This window comes from Falco rusticolus, chromosome W, assembly GCF_015220075.1.
Source record: "Falco rusticolus isolate bFalRus1 chromosome W, bFalRus1.pri, whole genome shotgun sequence".
NCBI lineage: Eukaryota > Metazoa > Chordata > Aves > Falconiformes > Falconidae > Falco > Falco rusticolus.
In genome coordinates, this window is record NC_051209.1 from 1,560,316 (window position 1) to 1,575,797 (window position 15,482).

Sequence of the window (15,482 nt, forward strand, 5' to 3'; positions counted from 1 at the left end):
CCCAAATGCAAAGCCAAACAGAGAAAATAGAACCACAGCCTGCTCCTTAAAAAGCAACTCTGCACAGGCAACCGTTCATTGTGTGTGACCCAGGGAAGATGTGACCACGGCCCTTCAAACTTTCGGGATGCCTAGGCGGGACTAAACGGTGCTTGTGAACACAGAACATGCCTGCTCGTTAAGACAGGCTGGTCAAGTTTACCACCAAAACTCTACATCAGCATTTGCCAACCCTGTCCAGCTTTGGGTAGCCAGAGCTGCACTCAGATCACTTGAAAGCGTCTCCTAGTAGCGGCCAGTACTAAGCTCAGAACTGTACCTCCCTGGCGCCTACATGGGGGAAAACTCAGACTGTGCCCCCTTCTCCTTAAGGTGCCTTAGAGCCTGTGACAGGAATTTCATCCACTGCTTGGAAAAGCTCCAAGGTTGCAGCTTAAGGGAACCAGAGTTCCCTGGGTCTCAGAGTAATTCCAGAGCTAAAGTGGTGACAGACATCAGCTTTAGGTCAGATGATACATGCCAGCACTCACCACTGACCCAGGGTGGCAACCTGCTCCCATCCGCTACCTCCTGACCTAGGAAGCCCCTTAGGGAATTACAGCAGCAGTTTGCCAATGGAAAAGCCACAACGGCACGACACGGTGACTCAAAGATCTAAAATGGACCCCTTGCGCCTACAGAAACTGGTGCTAAAAACACAACAGGTGAACGAGAGAACATTAACTGCCATGACTGATACTAGAGCAAACCTCACTGGGCACTTAAGGAGAACAGCAAAACCAGAATAGTAGCAAAAGCCTGCATGCCCAGGACTGTAATAAAAGAAAAAACCCTGCCTGGAGATTGTTACGAGCACAAGTAATACACGTCCTCTTCAGTTGCGATCCGAGTTAAGACAGACAACAAATATCGCAACACACCCGTATCGATTAGCTGCAACGGCTCGCCTCTCACCATGTCTGTTAAGGGTCACAGGTTCTCCCGCTTGTCCCAGCTACGCTGGGCGCCAGTTGCGGTAGCTGGAGCCCAACTCAGGCAGCCTCACACAGGGCAGCCGCTGCTGCAGCACAAGCAAGCTATCAGGCTGCAACAAGGCTTTTACCCTCAGTCAGATTCTGCTGTCTGTGCTGTTTCTCCTTCCTCCAGAGGTCAGGTCAGGTCAGGTCAGGTCAGGTCAGGTCAGGTCAGGTCAGACCACTCCCCCTCCATCCAACCCCCTCTCCCACACTCCTCAGGGCTATTTAACTACTTCACGGGAACGAGCTACAGCTGCTCATCATCCACGTCCCTCAACCCACTGCCTTGGAGGCAAGGTCACAGCTGCATGTTATCAATGCTCATCAACCTTCTGCCTTCACTCCTCTGCACTCTCCAAGAAATTGCAGGGAAGACAGTGACAGAAACCTGTGTTGGAACTAAGTGCCTGGTCAATGCCTCCAAGTAACAGCATCCGGTGACATCCAGACAGACTGTGAAGGGACAGATGGATCCAAGAATTAAATTAGGGAATGAGGTAAGTAAAAGGCACAGAGAAACAGAGACCTCTGAGTTCTGGAGAGTATATTTTGATGTACCCAATTTCTGGTTTTGTGGCTCAGAAAGAACAGAGCCCAGGTTTTGTCGCAGCAGTTATATGGCTGCAAAGGGAAGGCGAGAGCCAGCAACAGAACTCCTTCCTGGCACCTTCTGTGTGGGAGCAGCGGCCAGACGTTTTCAGTTTCGGAGCAGGGCTCCGTGGGAGTGACAAAGTGAGGGGACTGTTTTGTGGCCGAGAAGGAAAACCATGACACCACCATACAGGAAGCAATTCCATTTTAATAGTCTCCAAAGTGTCATGGTTCAAAAGGAAGAACAATAGGGTAAGAGCACGAATATGCAGCCAATACCGACAGAAGCAGCATTGGTAAGCTTCTCAATATTGCTTTTTGGTATTTCACGGGGAAAAACATTGAGCCTAATATTTCTCATCTGTAGAGTTCTTGGGGGCTTTGGGGAGAAGGAAACTGACACTAGGTTGTCTGAGAATCACAGTTTACAGTTACTCAATGTCTTCTGGTCTCACAGGATGAGGCAGAGGTATAATTGATTTCTTCTCTGTAACTCTGCAAAGAGCTTTCCTCGTACCTATGGCAAAAGAAAATAATGCTATTATGAAAGAAAGTCATTGCACAAAGCCACATTAAGTGACTTCTCTATTACGTTAAGATCATTTTTCAAGAAGATTTCCTAGAATCCTAGAATATCTTGAGTTGCAAGTGACCCATAAGGATTCATCAAGTCCAACTCCATGCTCCTTGCGGGACTACCCGAAACTAAACCATATGACTAAAAACATCATCCAGATGCTCCCTGAGCTCTTGACAGGTTTGGTGCCCTGACTGAACGCCCTTTCAGTGGATAAGATTTTCCTAACATCCTAACCTGAACTTCCCCTGACGCAGCTTCATTCCGTTTCCTGCAATCAAGTTTCCTAACTGATGTACTCTTCAGTAGGAAAACCTATCTAAAGCAGAATACAGAATCCCATTCATCAACGACTATCTGAACTTGTACAGGCCCAGGAACCCTCAACACAAGAACCTTTCCATTCAACTTAAGGCACAACAACCACTTACCGTAAGCATCTTCATCTGGCTCTCCACTGCTAGCAGAGTAGCGCTCCAATACTGTCCGGTACACACGGTAGCCGAGCTGCTTATACATATTTACTGCAACCCGATTTGATACGCTCACAAAGAGATCGACGAAAAATCCACCCTTTCTTTGGAAACATAAAACCAAAGAAAAACCACAGTAAGGAACAGCAGGTGAATGTATTGCTAAATAACCCATAACTTGTAATCTGACCAAGAGCAGGTCTGACGATGTCATATGCTAATCAAACACCTTTCACACTGCAGTAACAGATGCACTCCTTTCCCAAGGGACAAATCCGGTATAAGTTCAGATTTTATTTTATTTTTGTCATATAACCATTCTTTTATACCAGCCCGCAGGTTCAAAATTATGAACAGAAAGAACAGGGCAAGCTAAGCACTCGCACAGGTCTCATATACACATAAGAAACCTTTCATTAAAAAAAAAAATAAATCATCTAAAAATCCTCATTTTCAATTGCATTGGCTTAGGGACTGCCTCCTTCAGTGTGTGTGGCAGGGGGCAGTGGCGGAACGGGTCACAAAGTTCAGTCACCTAACACAAGGCAGCCCTTCTCCTCACAAGGCAGATTCCTCAATGTGCAATTTTCCCATTTTACCGATTACAATGGGGTTGCCCTACCACCATGAGTTCAGGACATTTCCCTCTGGGTTCATTTGATGCTCAATTAAATTTTCAGCAAGTACAAGCAGCCAAGCATGACAAAAAGTAAGCTAAGGTACTGTCTGCCATACAGAATTGGTTCCAAGGCTGCCTGCAGGAACTGCAAAAATCTCATGATCACTGAACGATCTCACGATCACGCTGGAGACCCTACGGGAAAGTGTTGATATTCCATGAAACTCTCTTGCTGTCAAGACAAGGACCTTTTTCTATACAGTATCTCTATTAGAATTCAGGCTACACCCTACTCATTCTGGCAAGTTAGCTTTCATAGAAACCCTGAGATCTTACACCGCCATATGACAGTTTTAGTCTTGTTCTCTAATTACAGGGAATCCTCAGCGAATCAGAACACTGCTTAAAGCAAAATTCTGGGTCTCTTTCATGCAAGTCAAATACCTAAGCCATGTCAGTTGAGAGGTTACTTTTAGAAGATTAAAGATAAGCATGGTACTCACACTTCTGAAATTTCTCCCAGTAGTTCCATCAATTTAGCAGCCAAACCCAGCTGTTGAAATTCCGGTGCAACAGAGAGAGCAGTAACATGTCCATGCCACTCTTCCCCAGCCACAGAGCCTTCCGCTTTACCCGGTACTGCGAACGTACAGAGCATCAGAGCACTAAGGAGCACCTTGGGAATAATGCACCACACGCAGCCACACGACTTTACAAAAAACCAAGCAGTCTACAAACAAACATTGCAATGATTGTGGTAAAGGCTTAAGCAGCGATTCTACGCTATTACTCAGTGATTCAGCAGCCACTAAGTTTCATTTTGATGCAGTAGTACAGTTTTTTCTTCGTTAGTGTAAATAAATAAATGGATCTCCACAAATTCACTGTTTGAGGCGTGACTGCCAAATGCAAGTTTTAAGCAATTCTCTCGAGTCTTTAACTGAGTGGAATTCACGACCGAAGGAATGGAGGGCTAGAAGCCCAAAACCCACTCACCATCCCAGCAATTACTGAAGACTTTTTGTGACTATGGGGCAATAGAGCTTGGGATGCTTTGCCAATGTGGCAAGAGAAAGCAAAGGCCCTGGAAACACTGGACGTTTAAGGAAAAATAAAAAAATAAAAGCAGGGATGGGTGTGTGTTCTTCATAGTTCCTCTCCTTTCTACACAGAGCCAAGCTACTGTTAGCTCATTAATGAATATGCAGACTTCCACAGGGCACTCTTATAAACATCAGGCACTGCTAAATAAGCAGCTGATGTGGTGGGTACAGAGAAACCTTCCGTACAGCAAACGCTTTAAGCTTTACCATTAAACACTTCATTTCCTGGGTCCCTACAAAGACTCCCATTCTGTGCCCACCTTCTAAAACCCCCTAGAAGAAGGGGAATAAAAACAACTGGAAGGAACAAATACATATATATACATATATATATATATATATATATACACACACACACACGTAAAAACACGGCAAATCTCTGTAATTAAAAAAATTAGGAAAGGATGCAATCATCCAAGTAATGAAGAGTTAACTGATGCGCTGCATCGGACAGTCTTGTCAAACTCATGCTGGTGAAACTAAGCTCATACCAGTTGGTTTACTGAAACACTTGTCATTTTGATTCAAGTATATGTATGCTAAGACATTCGGCTATAGAGTGAGTGCAAGAAAATACATTTTTGCACACTACAGCAAGAGACCTGCAAAGGGCCACGGTATAATATGCTTCAAAAGAGTCTGTGGTACAAGAAATTCAGCCTCATGGGCTGCTGGCTCAAACACACTGGTGGAACACTCTGTATAACTGGCCATACGCACGGTTTACACGGAGTTTTGTATGCAATGCACATGTTTAACTAGGTATTTATGGTTTAAGACTTGTTTTAGCTCCTAAGGCAGGCAGCCAGCAAAGATGTTTTCAAGAGTTAACACGGAACAGAAATTAAAGGAGTTGCTGGTTTTAAGAAGCTGACTCATCATTGTTTTGAAAAATGGCACCATATGGATCACTGTTAATGCGCTTGTAGACAAAGCGAAAGACCTTGGGTTGCGGGCGGCTGTGCAGCTCTGTCTTAATCTTCTGAGGGTAGGTATCTTCTGTCAGTTGCTGCCGGGTGTCATCAACAAAAAGAAACAGGCTATAGTCTTCTGGATTGTCCACTCTAAACTTTTCAGCACAAAGCTGACATACATCTGCTGTAGTGATAAAGGGTCTTACTAGTAAGGTCTTTCCTGTACACGCACTGTGAACTTCCTGGAATGCAACACGAAGGTAGTTCTGTAAAATGAGAAAACAGACATCAGAAACAAAACCTCCAAACCTCATCCTCTGAAAACAGGAAGCTCAGCAACAAATAGCAATCCTCTCTATGTTCTAGTTGTGAAACGCACACCAGTGATTCCTGTACATTACAGCCACCTTGTGAATTGACGGTGGTGATAAGACTGTGGCAGGCATAACAAATTCATAAGCTGACATCCTCCTTTCCTTGGCTCACATTCTAACCCTGCAATTACAAACGAACAGATAGCAGTCTTAAAGCCCCATTGAAAACATCAGTGGTTTTAACGGGACTGGGTGTTTGGCCTTACTAGGAAACTAAATGCTGTGAAGCAAAATAAACATCAGAGGCTGTAGGACAAGGCCTCAAGAACAAGAGTCCAAGTACTGTTAGCCTGATGAATAGAGACTTGTAGGGCACAAGCCCTGGGAACCAAGGAACAAGCTAACTGCAGAACCCTGAGCCATTACAGTTGAGGAGGCAACCAGACGGACAGAGAAACAAGTAGCCAGCTAAGGGAACGCATAGTGCCGATAAGGAACTTTGCCAATCACGAAAGCGGCGTAGAAAGAAACCCCCTAATCTTAGAATAGGAATTGTTGCTATGATAAGGTAAACTAATCAGTTCCTATTGTTTAAACGGTGTGTCTTAAATATCAACCAATCAGTGTGTAATATGTAGAAGGTAGAAACGTATATAATTGTAAGAAAATCACTAATAAACTGACATCTTGCTTGCATCAAGCTGTGTCCCGTCTCCTCATTCGCCACAAATTGGTGACCCTGACGTGATCCAGTGAAGGATCCGACGTGGAGGGGCTCTTGAATCACCTGAGCAACTTGCAGCGAATCCCACAGAACTTCGAATGAACCGCTGAAAGGAAGCAGGAGCCGGCCGGCCTGAAATCCCTCCGGAGTTCAGAGGTGAGCTGTGGGAAATCTGTAATGGGGAATCAGGCTTCGTCCCCAGAAAGAGACGTTTATGAGCTTATGAAAGGTCTCCCTAACAAACATAAGAAAAGTATTTCTGGGCATGACCTTAAAGCAATGCTCAAGTGGGTGCAAGTAGATATGCCCGCAGTGACTGCATCTACAATTTTTACACGGGAACTTTGGGACGACACAGGGGTGAAATTGTGGGATTCGGCGACAAAAGGCAACACTGAGTCCCACCATCTGCTCTCTTCATGGAGAGTTATTTTTGAAACTATGAAAGCACAAGAAGAAAAGGCAGAGGAAGGAGAGGAAGAGGAGTTGCATGCTCTTTACCAGCCTCTAAGTCACAGTGCTCTAAAACCCTGGGTGTCAATGCAGTTGAGTATCCATCAGAGGAAGATCCCTCTGACCCAGGACCGATAGACCCTGAAAAAGGACCTGATTTATACTCTCCTGATCCACGCGATCTGTGGGCAAAAATAAACAAACAAGCTTTAAGGGAGGTGGATTTAGAAATGGCTAAGACTATAGTTACCCCGGTCTTGTACACTCAGGGTCGGGCAGGGGGACCACGATGGGAGGCTCTTTCTTTTTCGGTTGTTAAGGAACTGCGCCACAAGAGGCAGCATGCCCAAGAGATGATGCTGCTACTGCTGGTCAATACTATTGAAGAGAAGCTTCAAGCAATATGTTCATCATAAGGAAAAAAAAAACAACCCAACCCTCTGCCAGCAACACACAAGGGTGTTGATCCACAGGTTGCTGCACGATAAACCATTCACACTCTTTATGCTGCAGCATGCAAAAGGCAATCCATTTTCATGCAGGACATTTTCATCACATTAACCGATGGCAACTTAGTGTCTGAGCCTGATGTAACCAAATTTCATCTAACAGGCTTAGAGGGAGGCAGAAAGAAAATTTACTCTGCAACATTAAAGTAAATCCGTATGATCATGAGGCAAAAGCTGGATCTTTTTTCTCTGCTGAAATTCACACATGTGCACAACCGATAACATGGATTAATTCTAAACAAGCCCTACAAGGAAACGCAGTTCTACCTTTCAAAAAGTATTTAAAAAGTAAAATAAAAAGCAACTGGAAAAAAACCACACCCAACTACAAAACACTTTTGGACACATGAGCAAAGCAGCCTGCCATCACGTGCTTTTTTGCAAAAAACTAACTGCAATTAGAAACTAAAAGCAGTAAAATGAAAGGAGATGGAAAAATGACAGTAAGAAAGACCTGTTTATTTACTGAGCTGATACTTATGTTTGTACGCTGAATAAATTAAGCATGCTAAATCACAATGGCAAAAATTCACGTTTCCTAAGAACAAGCTGTTAAAAGCTAAGACTGAGAAGAATGCTCATATGACTTCAGTTCCAAAGAGCACTCTGGGTTTTTAATAAACTTTTGATAGCTTGCAGACTGAAACACTGGAACTTTGCAACAGCTTTTAAACCATTAGGACTGAGCAGAACTAATCCATTTTTGTTAGCTGGTGTGAAGAAAAAATAAATAAAAAAAATCAAATCAGCTCTAAATAAGGCAAAGCACACTACAGTTTCAATTTCTAACGTAGCTAACACACAGAAGACCTGTTTTTCGATGCTTCTAGATGGACAGGATTGCTTCAAGGAGAGGCTGAGGTTTGTGCAAATGCCTGTAACTCATATAGTAAGTATCAAAATTCTTTGTGCAGTATCAGCAAGTTGTATTTCATCATCATCAAAATACCGGATTTTTTGCTTTTCCATCCTTTTGAGGGAGGGAGGATGAAGGCCTTTCCAGGACCCAAAAGCTGGTGGTAAGGCTGTGAGACAGCACCACAGACATGTAGCAACCACATCCTGTTTCAATGTGGGAAAGATGAGTTGAGCTGAAGCTGTGTTACACATTCATTGTAGGGAAGGTGCTTCGTTTCAGGACTGCAGATGTGGAGAAAGGAGATGGAAAACTGGCATTCTGGGCAGGCAGCAAAGTGCTTGAATTTGTGCCAAGCCTAGCCTGGAAGTGGAGCGACCTTGCTGATTTGAGGCTCTCTTTCAAAGAGTCAAAGGAGCAGCCCTGGACACACCTGGTGCCAGCTCTTCCCGTGCTCCCCTGCATCTTCCAGCATCCAGCACAGCGTCCAGCTGTACAGGTAGCTTGGCTGAAGTTCAGTTGCTGAGGAAGAGAAGGTGAAACTGAGTACAAGATCCTGCTGAAAAAAATCTTCTGTCATTTAGTCATCCAGCAGAAATACAAAGGTGATTAATTTTCCTATTAAGCGTAATATTTTGCTAGAAAGAACAAAGACTCAAGCTACTTGAATGTGACACCTAACTACAGGTAAGCAGAATATAAAATGGATCCCAGTAAGATGGACTAGCTTTGTGCACTTGCCACAGTTTGGAATTTCTGTTCGTCAGTTCTCCTCTTCCTAAGAGAGGCAAATTGTGGGAGACTGCTGCTTTTCCCAGCTCCTTCCTGTTCAGTGATGTGCTGTGGTTGTTTGCATGCACGCTGATAAAGCAGAAGGAGCCGCAAGTGAAAGGTTTAATTACCTCCTGATGACCCCGTACCTTCATTTATCAAGCTCTTAGCTACATCATAACTTATTGACGGTTGTCGTTAGCCTCTCCAGCAACTTTGCACTGTGGTATGAACTGTAAACAACCAGACACAAAGGAGTAAATCCTTTCTTCTCGATTCCAACATCCTCCTTGCTTCAGTTCGCAAACTGATGCATCTGGACAGACAACAGCACGCCTATCTACGTAACAATCTTTTCCTATATGAAAGGCATGCAGACTTGGTTTTAAAAGATAAAGTAATCCCGACTGTTTTGTTATTCTTCAGTTGGAGTTACTGCCCTACTCTGAAAGAGCAGTAAGAAATGGGAGGGGGGAGAAAAAAAAAACACAAAACAAACTACAAACATGAAGACATCCACAGTATAGAACTCTACTCCTTGCTTAAACTTTCAAATTGTAGGCAAGCTTTTCTGCCAGGTCTCCTCTCTATTACCCACGGTAAGCCACCAGTCACTACTGGGGAGTTGGGATGATTTATACCACTGGAAATCTGGGTTTGTTCTTTTTAACAGCAAAGCGTACAAAGAAGCTGAATCTAAAATACAATTTGGTCTGTCCTCGCTCCGCACGACTTAAATACAAAGGACAGTGGGAAAGCTCCATTATTTAGTGTTTCCTTTATACCATCATAAACACACTCTGTTATGAAGTGGAAAGACTTTGAAACAGAGGCAAATTTGCCAGCCATCTTCTCAGCACTGCTTCACACCACTTGTGGCCCCAAGGAAATCATTATGAATCATACTTCTCAAATGGAGATTTCCAACAAAACAACCATCCCCTGGGCTTTTTTTCTCTTCAGCCTAAAGCTCTACCTGAAAATCATCAACTGAAGGCATTGTTCTGTTAGTTGTCCTCCTCTTGTGCCATTGCCGGAGAGTATCTCTAGCTTCTGAACTCAGCAGCTGGGCAGCCTGGTCTTCCTGGAAGTTCTTGATCAGCAAAAGTGCTCCATAAGCACTTGCCAAGGAATAGCCTCCTGTGAAGGACAGCAGGGGAAGAACAATTCAGAGTGGTCACAAACACCACGCCAGTTCCAACGGGTCACAGTCAAAAGTACAAACGATTTCTGGGTTTTTTTTTTTAATAAACAGACGCACACATACACGAAAGTCACTGCATTCTATGGCCAAAATATTTATACGTAAAGAAAAACAGCTTACTTGCCTGCAAAATACTGGACAGTGTGTTCTCAGCTGCTAAGAGCCATGCAGTGGTTGCTTGGGCTCCATATTATCAAAGTGGTGCAACAGTATCCATCTCTGGGTCCGCTAGCGCTGGGGGTGGCCGGTTATTTAAATGACCAGTGTCGCTCCTTTACTCCTGAGTGTTTTTACAAAGGTGGAACATGAGTTTTCTTCTAAACAGTTTCCAAGCAGCGATTTGTTTTCTTCCTGAGCTTCAAGCGGGTATCAAACAAACACAGCTGTTTAAACGACATAAAAGACCATCTACCACTGTTCAGGAACTTAAAAGTGACTCCCTTAGTGGCAACAAAGCAATGACCGAGCGTGTGATTTGTACCTGGAAGCATCCCAAAGGTTTTGCTTTTGTTTTTAAAAGGCAGGCTGTGGTTGTTCACCTATGTCCAACACTACGTCCAACTAGTTCAGGAGGCAGCGTGTACAGCTCTCCAGACTTCACCTTTATTACATGAGTGGAGAACAAAGTACAGCCACAACAGAGTTGCCGATGTACAAAAGGAGCTGCAGGTCACAAAGGAAAAGGACTCTCAGCAGGAGGCAACAGTCCTCAGCAACCAGGAGAAACAGAAGACAGGCTATCATTTATTTATCTTGCTCTTTAAGTAAACTATTTGAGTGGGAGCGTTCAATTAAGAGGCAGCACGGTCTATTTGTGGAGTCATTCAGAGATGCAGTCTATGCTCACAGTAGTGCTTTCTGTATTACCGACAGCATCCTCTCGCTTTCAGCTCTGTGACAACTTCAATACGTGGAAGACACGCAAGACCCACCAGACAAACTGGAAAATACATTTACATTTGAACCACACAACCCCAAAGCACTAAACAATTTTTCCTGCACCGTACAGTTTAACTAGTGCCACAGACAGGGCCAGCCAATAGATGAACGACTTTTGCTACATTAAAAACGACACGACTTAACAGCCCAGTAAATATTTCTGCCTTTCAAGCGTGTTAATGATCTCCAGCTTCACATCTCAAGTATTTTCTGTCCTAAGATTCCCGAACGATGCACCCTGCACACAAAGCAGGGAACAGACTAGTACTGAACCGGAGGAAACCCGACACAATTCTGTCATGCGTATCGGCATGTAAAAGGATACAGCAATTTCAGCAACCCAAGAGATGGCAGAAATGGGACATATACACATATACTTAACTCACAGCTGAGCTTGGTCACAAGAACCTTTGAAACTTCCTCATAAACTGATAGATTCTGGGGCCTACCAAGGGCTGGCAGAATACCTCTTTGTTAAAAACACCACCGTGAAAACAAAGGAGGGAGATTTCCTTGCCTCTAGCAGACTTCAGCCATCGTTCAAGAGTGCCTTAAGAAACATATTCCTAGGCCTCATAAAAATACTCTGTGAGAAGCAAGTATCGGGCATAAACCGGGATCATTAAGGGGGGCAACATTCTCAAAAGCACTTTCCCCAGAGGGGCAGAGAATTCCCCCAGAAGTTTTTACAAAGCACCTAACCCGGGTCCCATTCCAGGTCTCACAACTCAGTTAAATGCTGCAGACCCATACATACTCTCAGGACATTTTCAGGCACAGAAGGATAACCACAGTTGGCACCTGCACAGCATATGGTTGCTTGCTAAGTCAGGACGCCTCCTCCTTCTTGGCAGAAAACAACATACGTCCTCCTAAGACGTCGGTAGATTCCCAGGTCACTTGGGGCTGTAACTCTGCAAGCTAACCAGCCTTCTCTTATTTTAAGGTGGAAATAATGACGAGGTTCTCTTGTTACACTACCGACATCACCGACTACATGACTCCGTCAAAAGGGTTTCTACTCAAACGAGGTGAGGAAGAATCCCCCTTCCCCAGCCCTCCACTCAGTTCTAATAGAAGTTGATTACCTTCTCCATGCAGCAAAGATGGATCCAGCAATTCCACCATGTATTCAGTTTCAGTATCCAGCTCCAGCGTATCACCCTGGGCCAGCGCATATGTCAACACAGGCAAGAAGTCATCAGCTCCATACAGCCTCCCTGGGTCAAAGAGAACACAGGCAGCGATAGACAAATCACACCCTTTTACCAGTTTCGGTGTTTGAAAGGAAAGCGTTATTTTGCTGCCTTTACTGACCAGGTTTGTATTACTCTAGAGCCTCTCGTTACAGATGTGCAGCAAAGAGAACATCATCGGACACTTGGTGGGCAGCGTCCAGCTTCATCCTGTACTTCTAACGAGCACAAATTGGATGATGCAGACCTTGAAGCACGCAAGGGAATTTAAAGACTGGGCTCACCTTGGTGTCAGCTCAACTGGTGAACTCACAAGAAGCAGCCATGCCAGTCTGGCCTGACCTCCACCCGCACTTCTGTCAGTGGCTAAAAGAAAATCAATGGGCATTTTCTTTATACATGCATGGACGACGTCCCCTTTCTGGAAGGATCCAGCCACAAGTACCAGTTCCTGAGTCCGAAACCCAGCAGAGAAGCCTGCATATAAAAGCCTATTAGATTTTACATGAAAACTCTGCACATTTCCTTGATGGATCATGGTTAAAAACACCAGTGAGCAAAGCCTCACGTAACTCCCAACTAGCTGGTGAAGCATCATCAGTAACAACAGCACGCAACACACAGAGGCTCTGCTGTACCTAGGTCTGTATGTGTTCCTCTTACTGCATTTAAACTTTCTCTTTAGAAAACGCTATGTGGCTAGATCTCTGGGTCTGGCCAAACTGTGCTCATTGCAGAAGCGGTGTGATGGTCACTTGAAACATCAAGATCGGGAGCCAGTTTAAACTATGGCGAAACTCCAGAGGACTGAAGGGCTGATATTGAAAGTCAGACCAGCTAAGACATACCCTCCAGGTATTGCACTGTTATATGGCTGAGATTACAGGACAAAGCAGGTACTGGAAACAGGTGCTGGCTCGACGCCACGTTTTAAAACTTTACACGACAAAGCAAGACAACCCCAAGGAGCATTTGCTGCATCTTAGCCCAAGCCCCTCAGTACAATAGTTCACCAGAAGCCTCTCAGTACTTTTCTTTTGCATGTTGGGAATACCTTACTCAATGTGATAATACAGTATGGAGAAAAAAACCAAAGTTTACATCACTTTGGGCAAAGATTCCTATATCCATTTTAAAATGCAGGATTTTGCACAGAAATAAACCAGGTCTAAGCTCCTGCCCAAATCTTGCCAAAGTGCTTGGGGGTCTTTTACAGCCTCAAGCTTTCACCATTCACCTCAAATCTCAAAAGAAAGCAAGCATCCTGATCGGCACAGAGCCCAGCTGCAGATTCAGCGCTTGAAAGAAAACTGCCAACCACCTGCAGCAGCTTATACTTTCTTAAGAGAAAAAAATCTTCCACTACCACCAGCATTGCTTCACCTTAGCTCGTGACCTACCACAGCAGCGTATGATAAGACATCAGGCAACAGAGCTGCACCTATGAATTCATACTGTCCAGCACAGCGTTTTAACTGTGCCACTGACTAATCAAGCGGGTCTTAACTGGTCTGTGGTTCCATTTCACCATCTAGGTTTCAAGTCACTTGGGGACTCCTGCTACAGCGTAAAAATAGATGTTATTTCTCTTGCAAAAACACAAAGAAATTGTCCAAATGAGAACATTCAGAGGCACAGCAAACCCAAAACACTGGATCAGGGGCTGCTTTCCTCCAGCCATTAACACAGAGCCCTTGTAATTGTCATATTGCATACACACTGCTGAATTACTGCAGCTAGATACTGGGTGCATCCTTTATTACGATTTCCAGGAAAATACTAATTTAGAACCAGTGTCAAATTCTAGGCTTACAGGACAGCCTTTCTGACAGCCAAATTCAAATGCCTACACTCAAGCAAAGCTGGTGGTTGGGGTTTTTTTTCAAGCTGCTTCACAACTCTGCTTCACACTGAATTTGTAAGATGTGCTGCCAGATGCAGAGAGATCAGGAAGGAAGCAGAGAGGAAGAATCCCTCTCAAAAGGGCAAGGAGATGCTACAAGAGCTCCAGGAGAAGGAGACAAAGCTGCAGAATCAGGTGGTCTCATCTCCTCCACCAAAACACAACCCCAGGTTTAGAAAAACAATGACCTTGAACCACAAGAAGCATCATACCTGAGTTATTCTCCATAACAGTATAAATCAATTTGCAAACTCTCAGCAGCAGCACGACTTTCTTTTCAGGCGAATACATTTTCTGCGTGGTCACAGACTTTCAACATCCACGTAGTCTGGTGTTGGAACAAACACGCCCAGTTCCTGAGGATTCCTCTGCCGCACCACCTGAAGGTTTTCCTTCAGTTGTTTCCAAAAACCATCTGCAGTATGAAACTCTTTCAACATCGCTTCAATATGGCTCTTCAACGGCTTCAGAATGCACTTATGCATGGCCTTCTCCAGGACAACACCTGCAACGGGAAAACACAAGTTGAGCTGTCTTCCTCCTCTAGAGCAGAGCCAGCAGTAACAACCACTCCCAAGAGACACTGCAGAGCAAGACCTACTTGCTAAGGCTTAGTTATTATAGAAGCTGAGTCTCCAGATGTTTGTCAACAAGAAAATAAAAGGCAGAACAGAATCTGTATTCCATTTTCATTTCTGACAATGTGGGAAGTACAAAAAAAAACCACAAAGGCAGACTACAGATTGTCACAACAAAAAAAACAACAAAAAAAGAAACAAACCCCAAAACAAAGCAGCAAGCAAGCAGCAGCTCCAGTTAACTTTTTCTTTTGTTGGCCAGAAGTGTCCCGGTTTTATTTCACTTTGAGCTTAGACTTTAATTCTGAAACCTGAAGCATAACACAGTCAAAACCCTAACTTTTGTCTGCTTTGGCATGAAAGCCCATCTTTTTTTGCATGGTTTCCATCAGAAACTATAACTCACCCAAGGTCTCCTAAAACTTGGCTCAGCTTTAAGATCTTTATGATGCCGGACAGATTACGGGCACTAAACTATAAATGAAAACCAAGCTGCGTTTATCCAGCTTCAGATTTCATCATGCAAGCTTATATACAGCTTTGTCATCAAGTCTGAAGTTCTTTGTTTGGCAATAGTGTGCACATGGCACAGTAATCTCTCAGTCATTTTTCTTTTATTCTTGTTTTACTCGAGGTTTTCTTTAACAGTCAGTCTCCATTTCCAAGGTACAGAACACATCAACAGAGAAAGCTCTTTGGTAAATATTTTCTTTGAAAACCTTTACTTTGTAAGTGAATTTTC

General features: G+C 44.0%; 1 protein-coding gene and 1 non-coding gene across 2 annotated transcripts; both read right to left on the bottom strand.

Moving 5' to 3' along the window:
- Window positions 1-453: 453 nt before the first annotated feature.
- On the bottom strand, window positions 454-538 carry LOC119140938. Its single transcript, XR_005101785.1, has one exon. It is a non-coding gene; the product is annotated as a small nucleolar RNA SNORD45 (small nucleolar RNA).
- A 4,635-nt stretch (window positions 539-5,173) lies between these two features.
- LOC119140903 (ras and Rab interactor 2-like) lies at window positions 5,174-15,120 on the bottom strand. The gene is given in 6 exon segments (XM_037372567.1): window positions 5,174-5,559; window positions 9,897-10,060; window positions 12,152-12,283; window positions 14,375-14,467; window positions 14,470-14,667; window positions 15,081-15,120. Coding segments are annotated over 6 exon segments (945 nt in total). The 3' UTR covers window positions 5,174-5,241.
- Window positions 15,121-15,482: the final 362 nt, after the last annotated feature.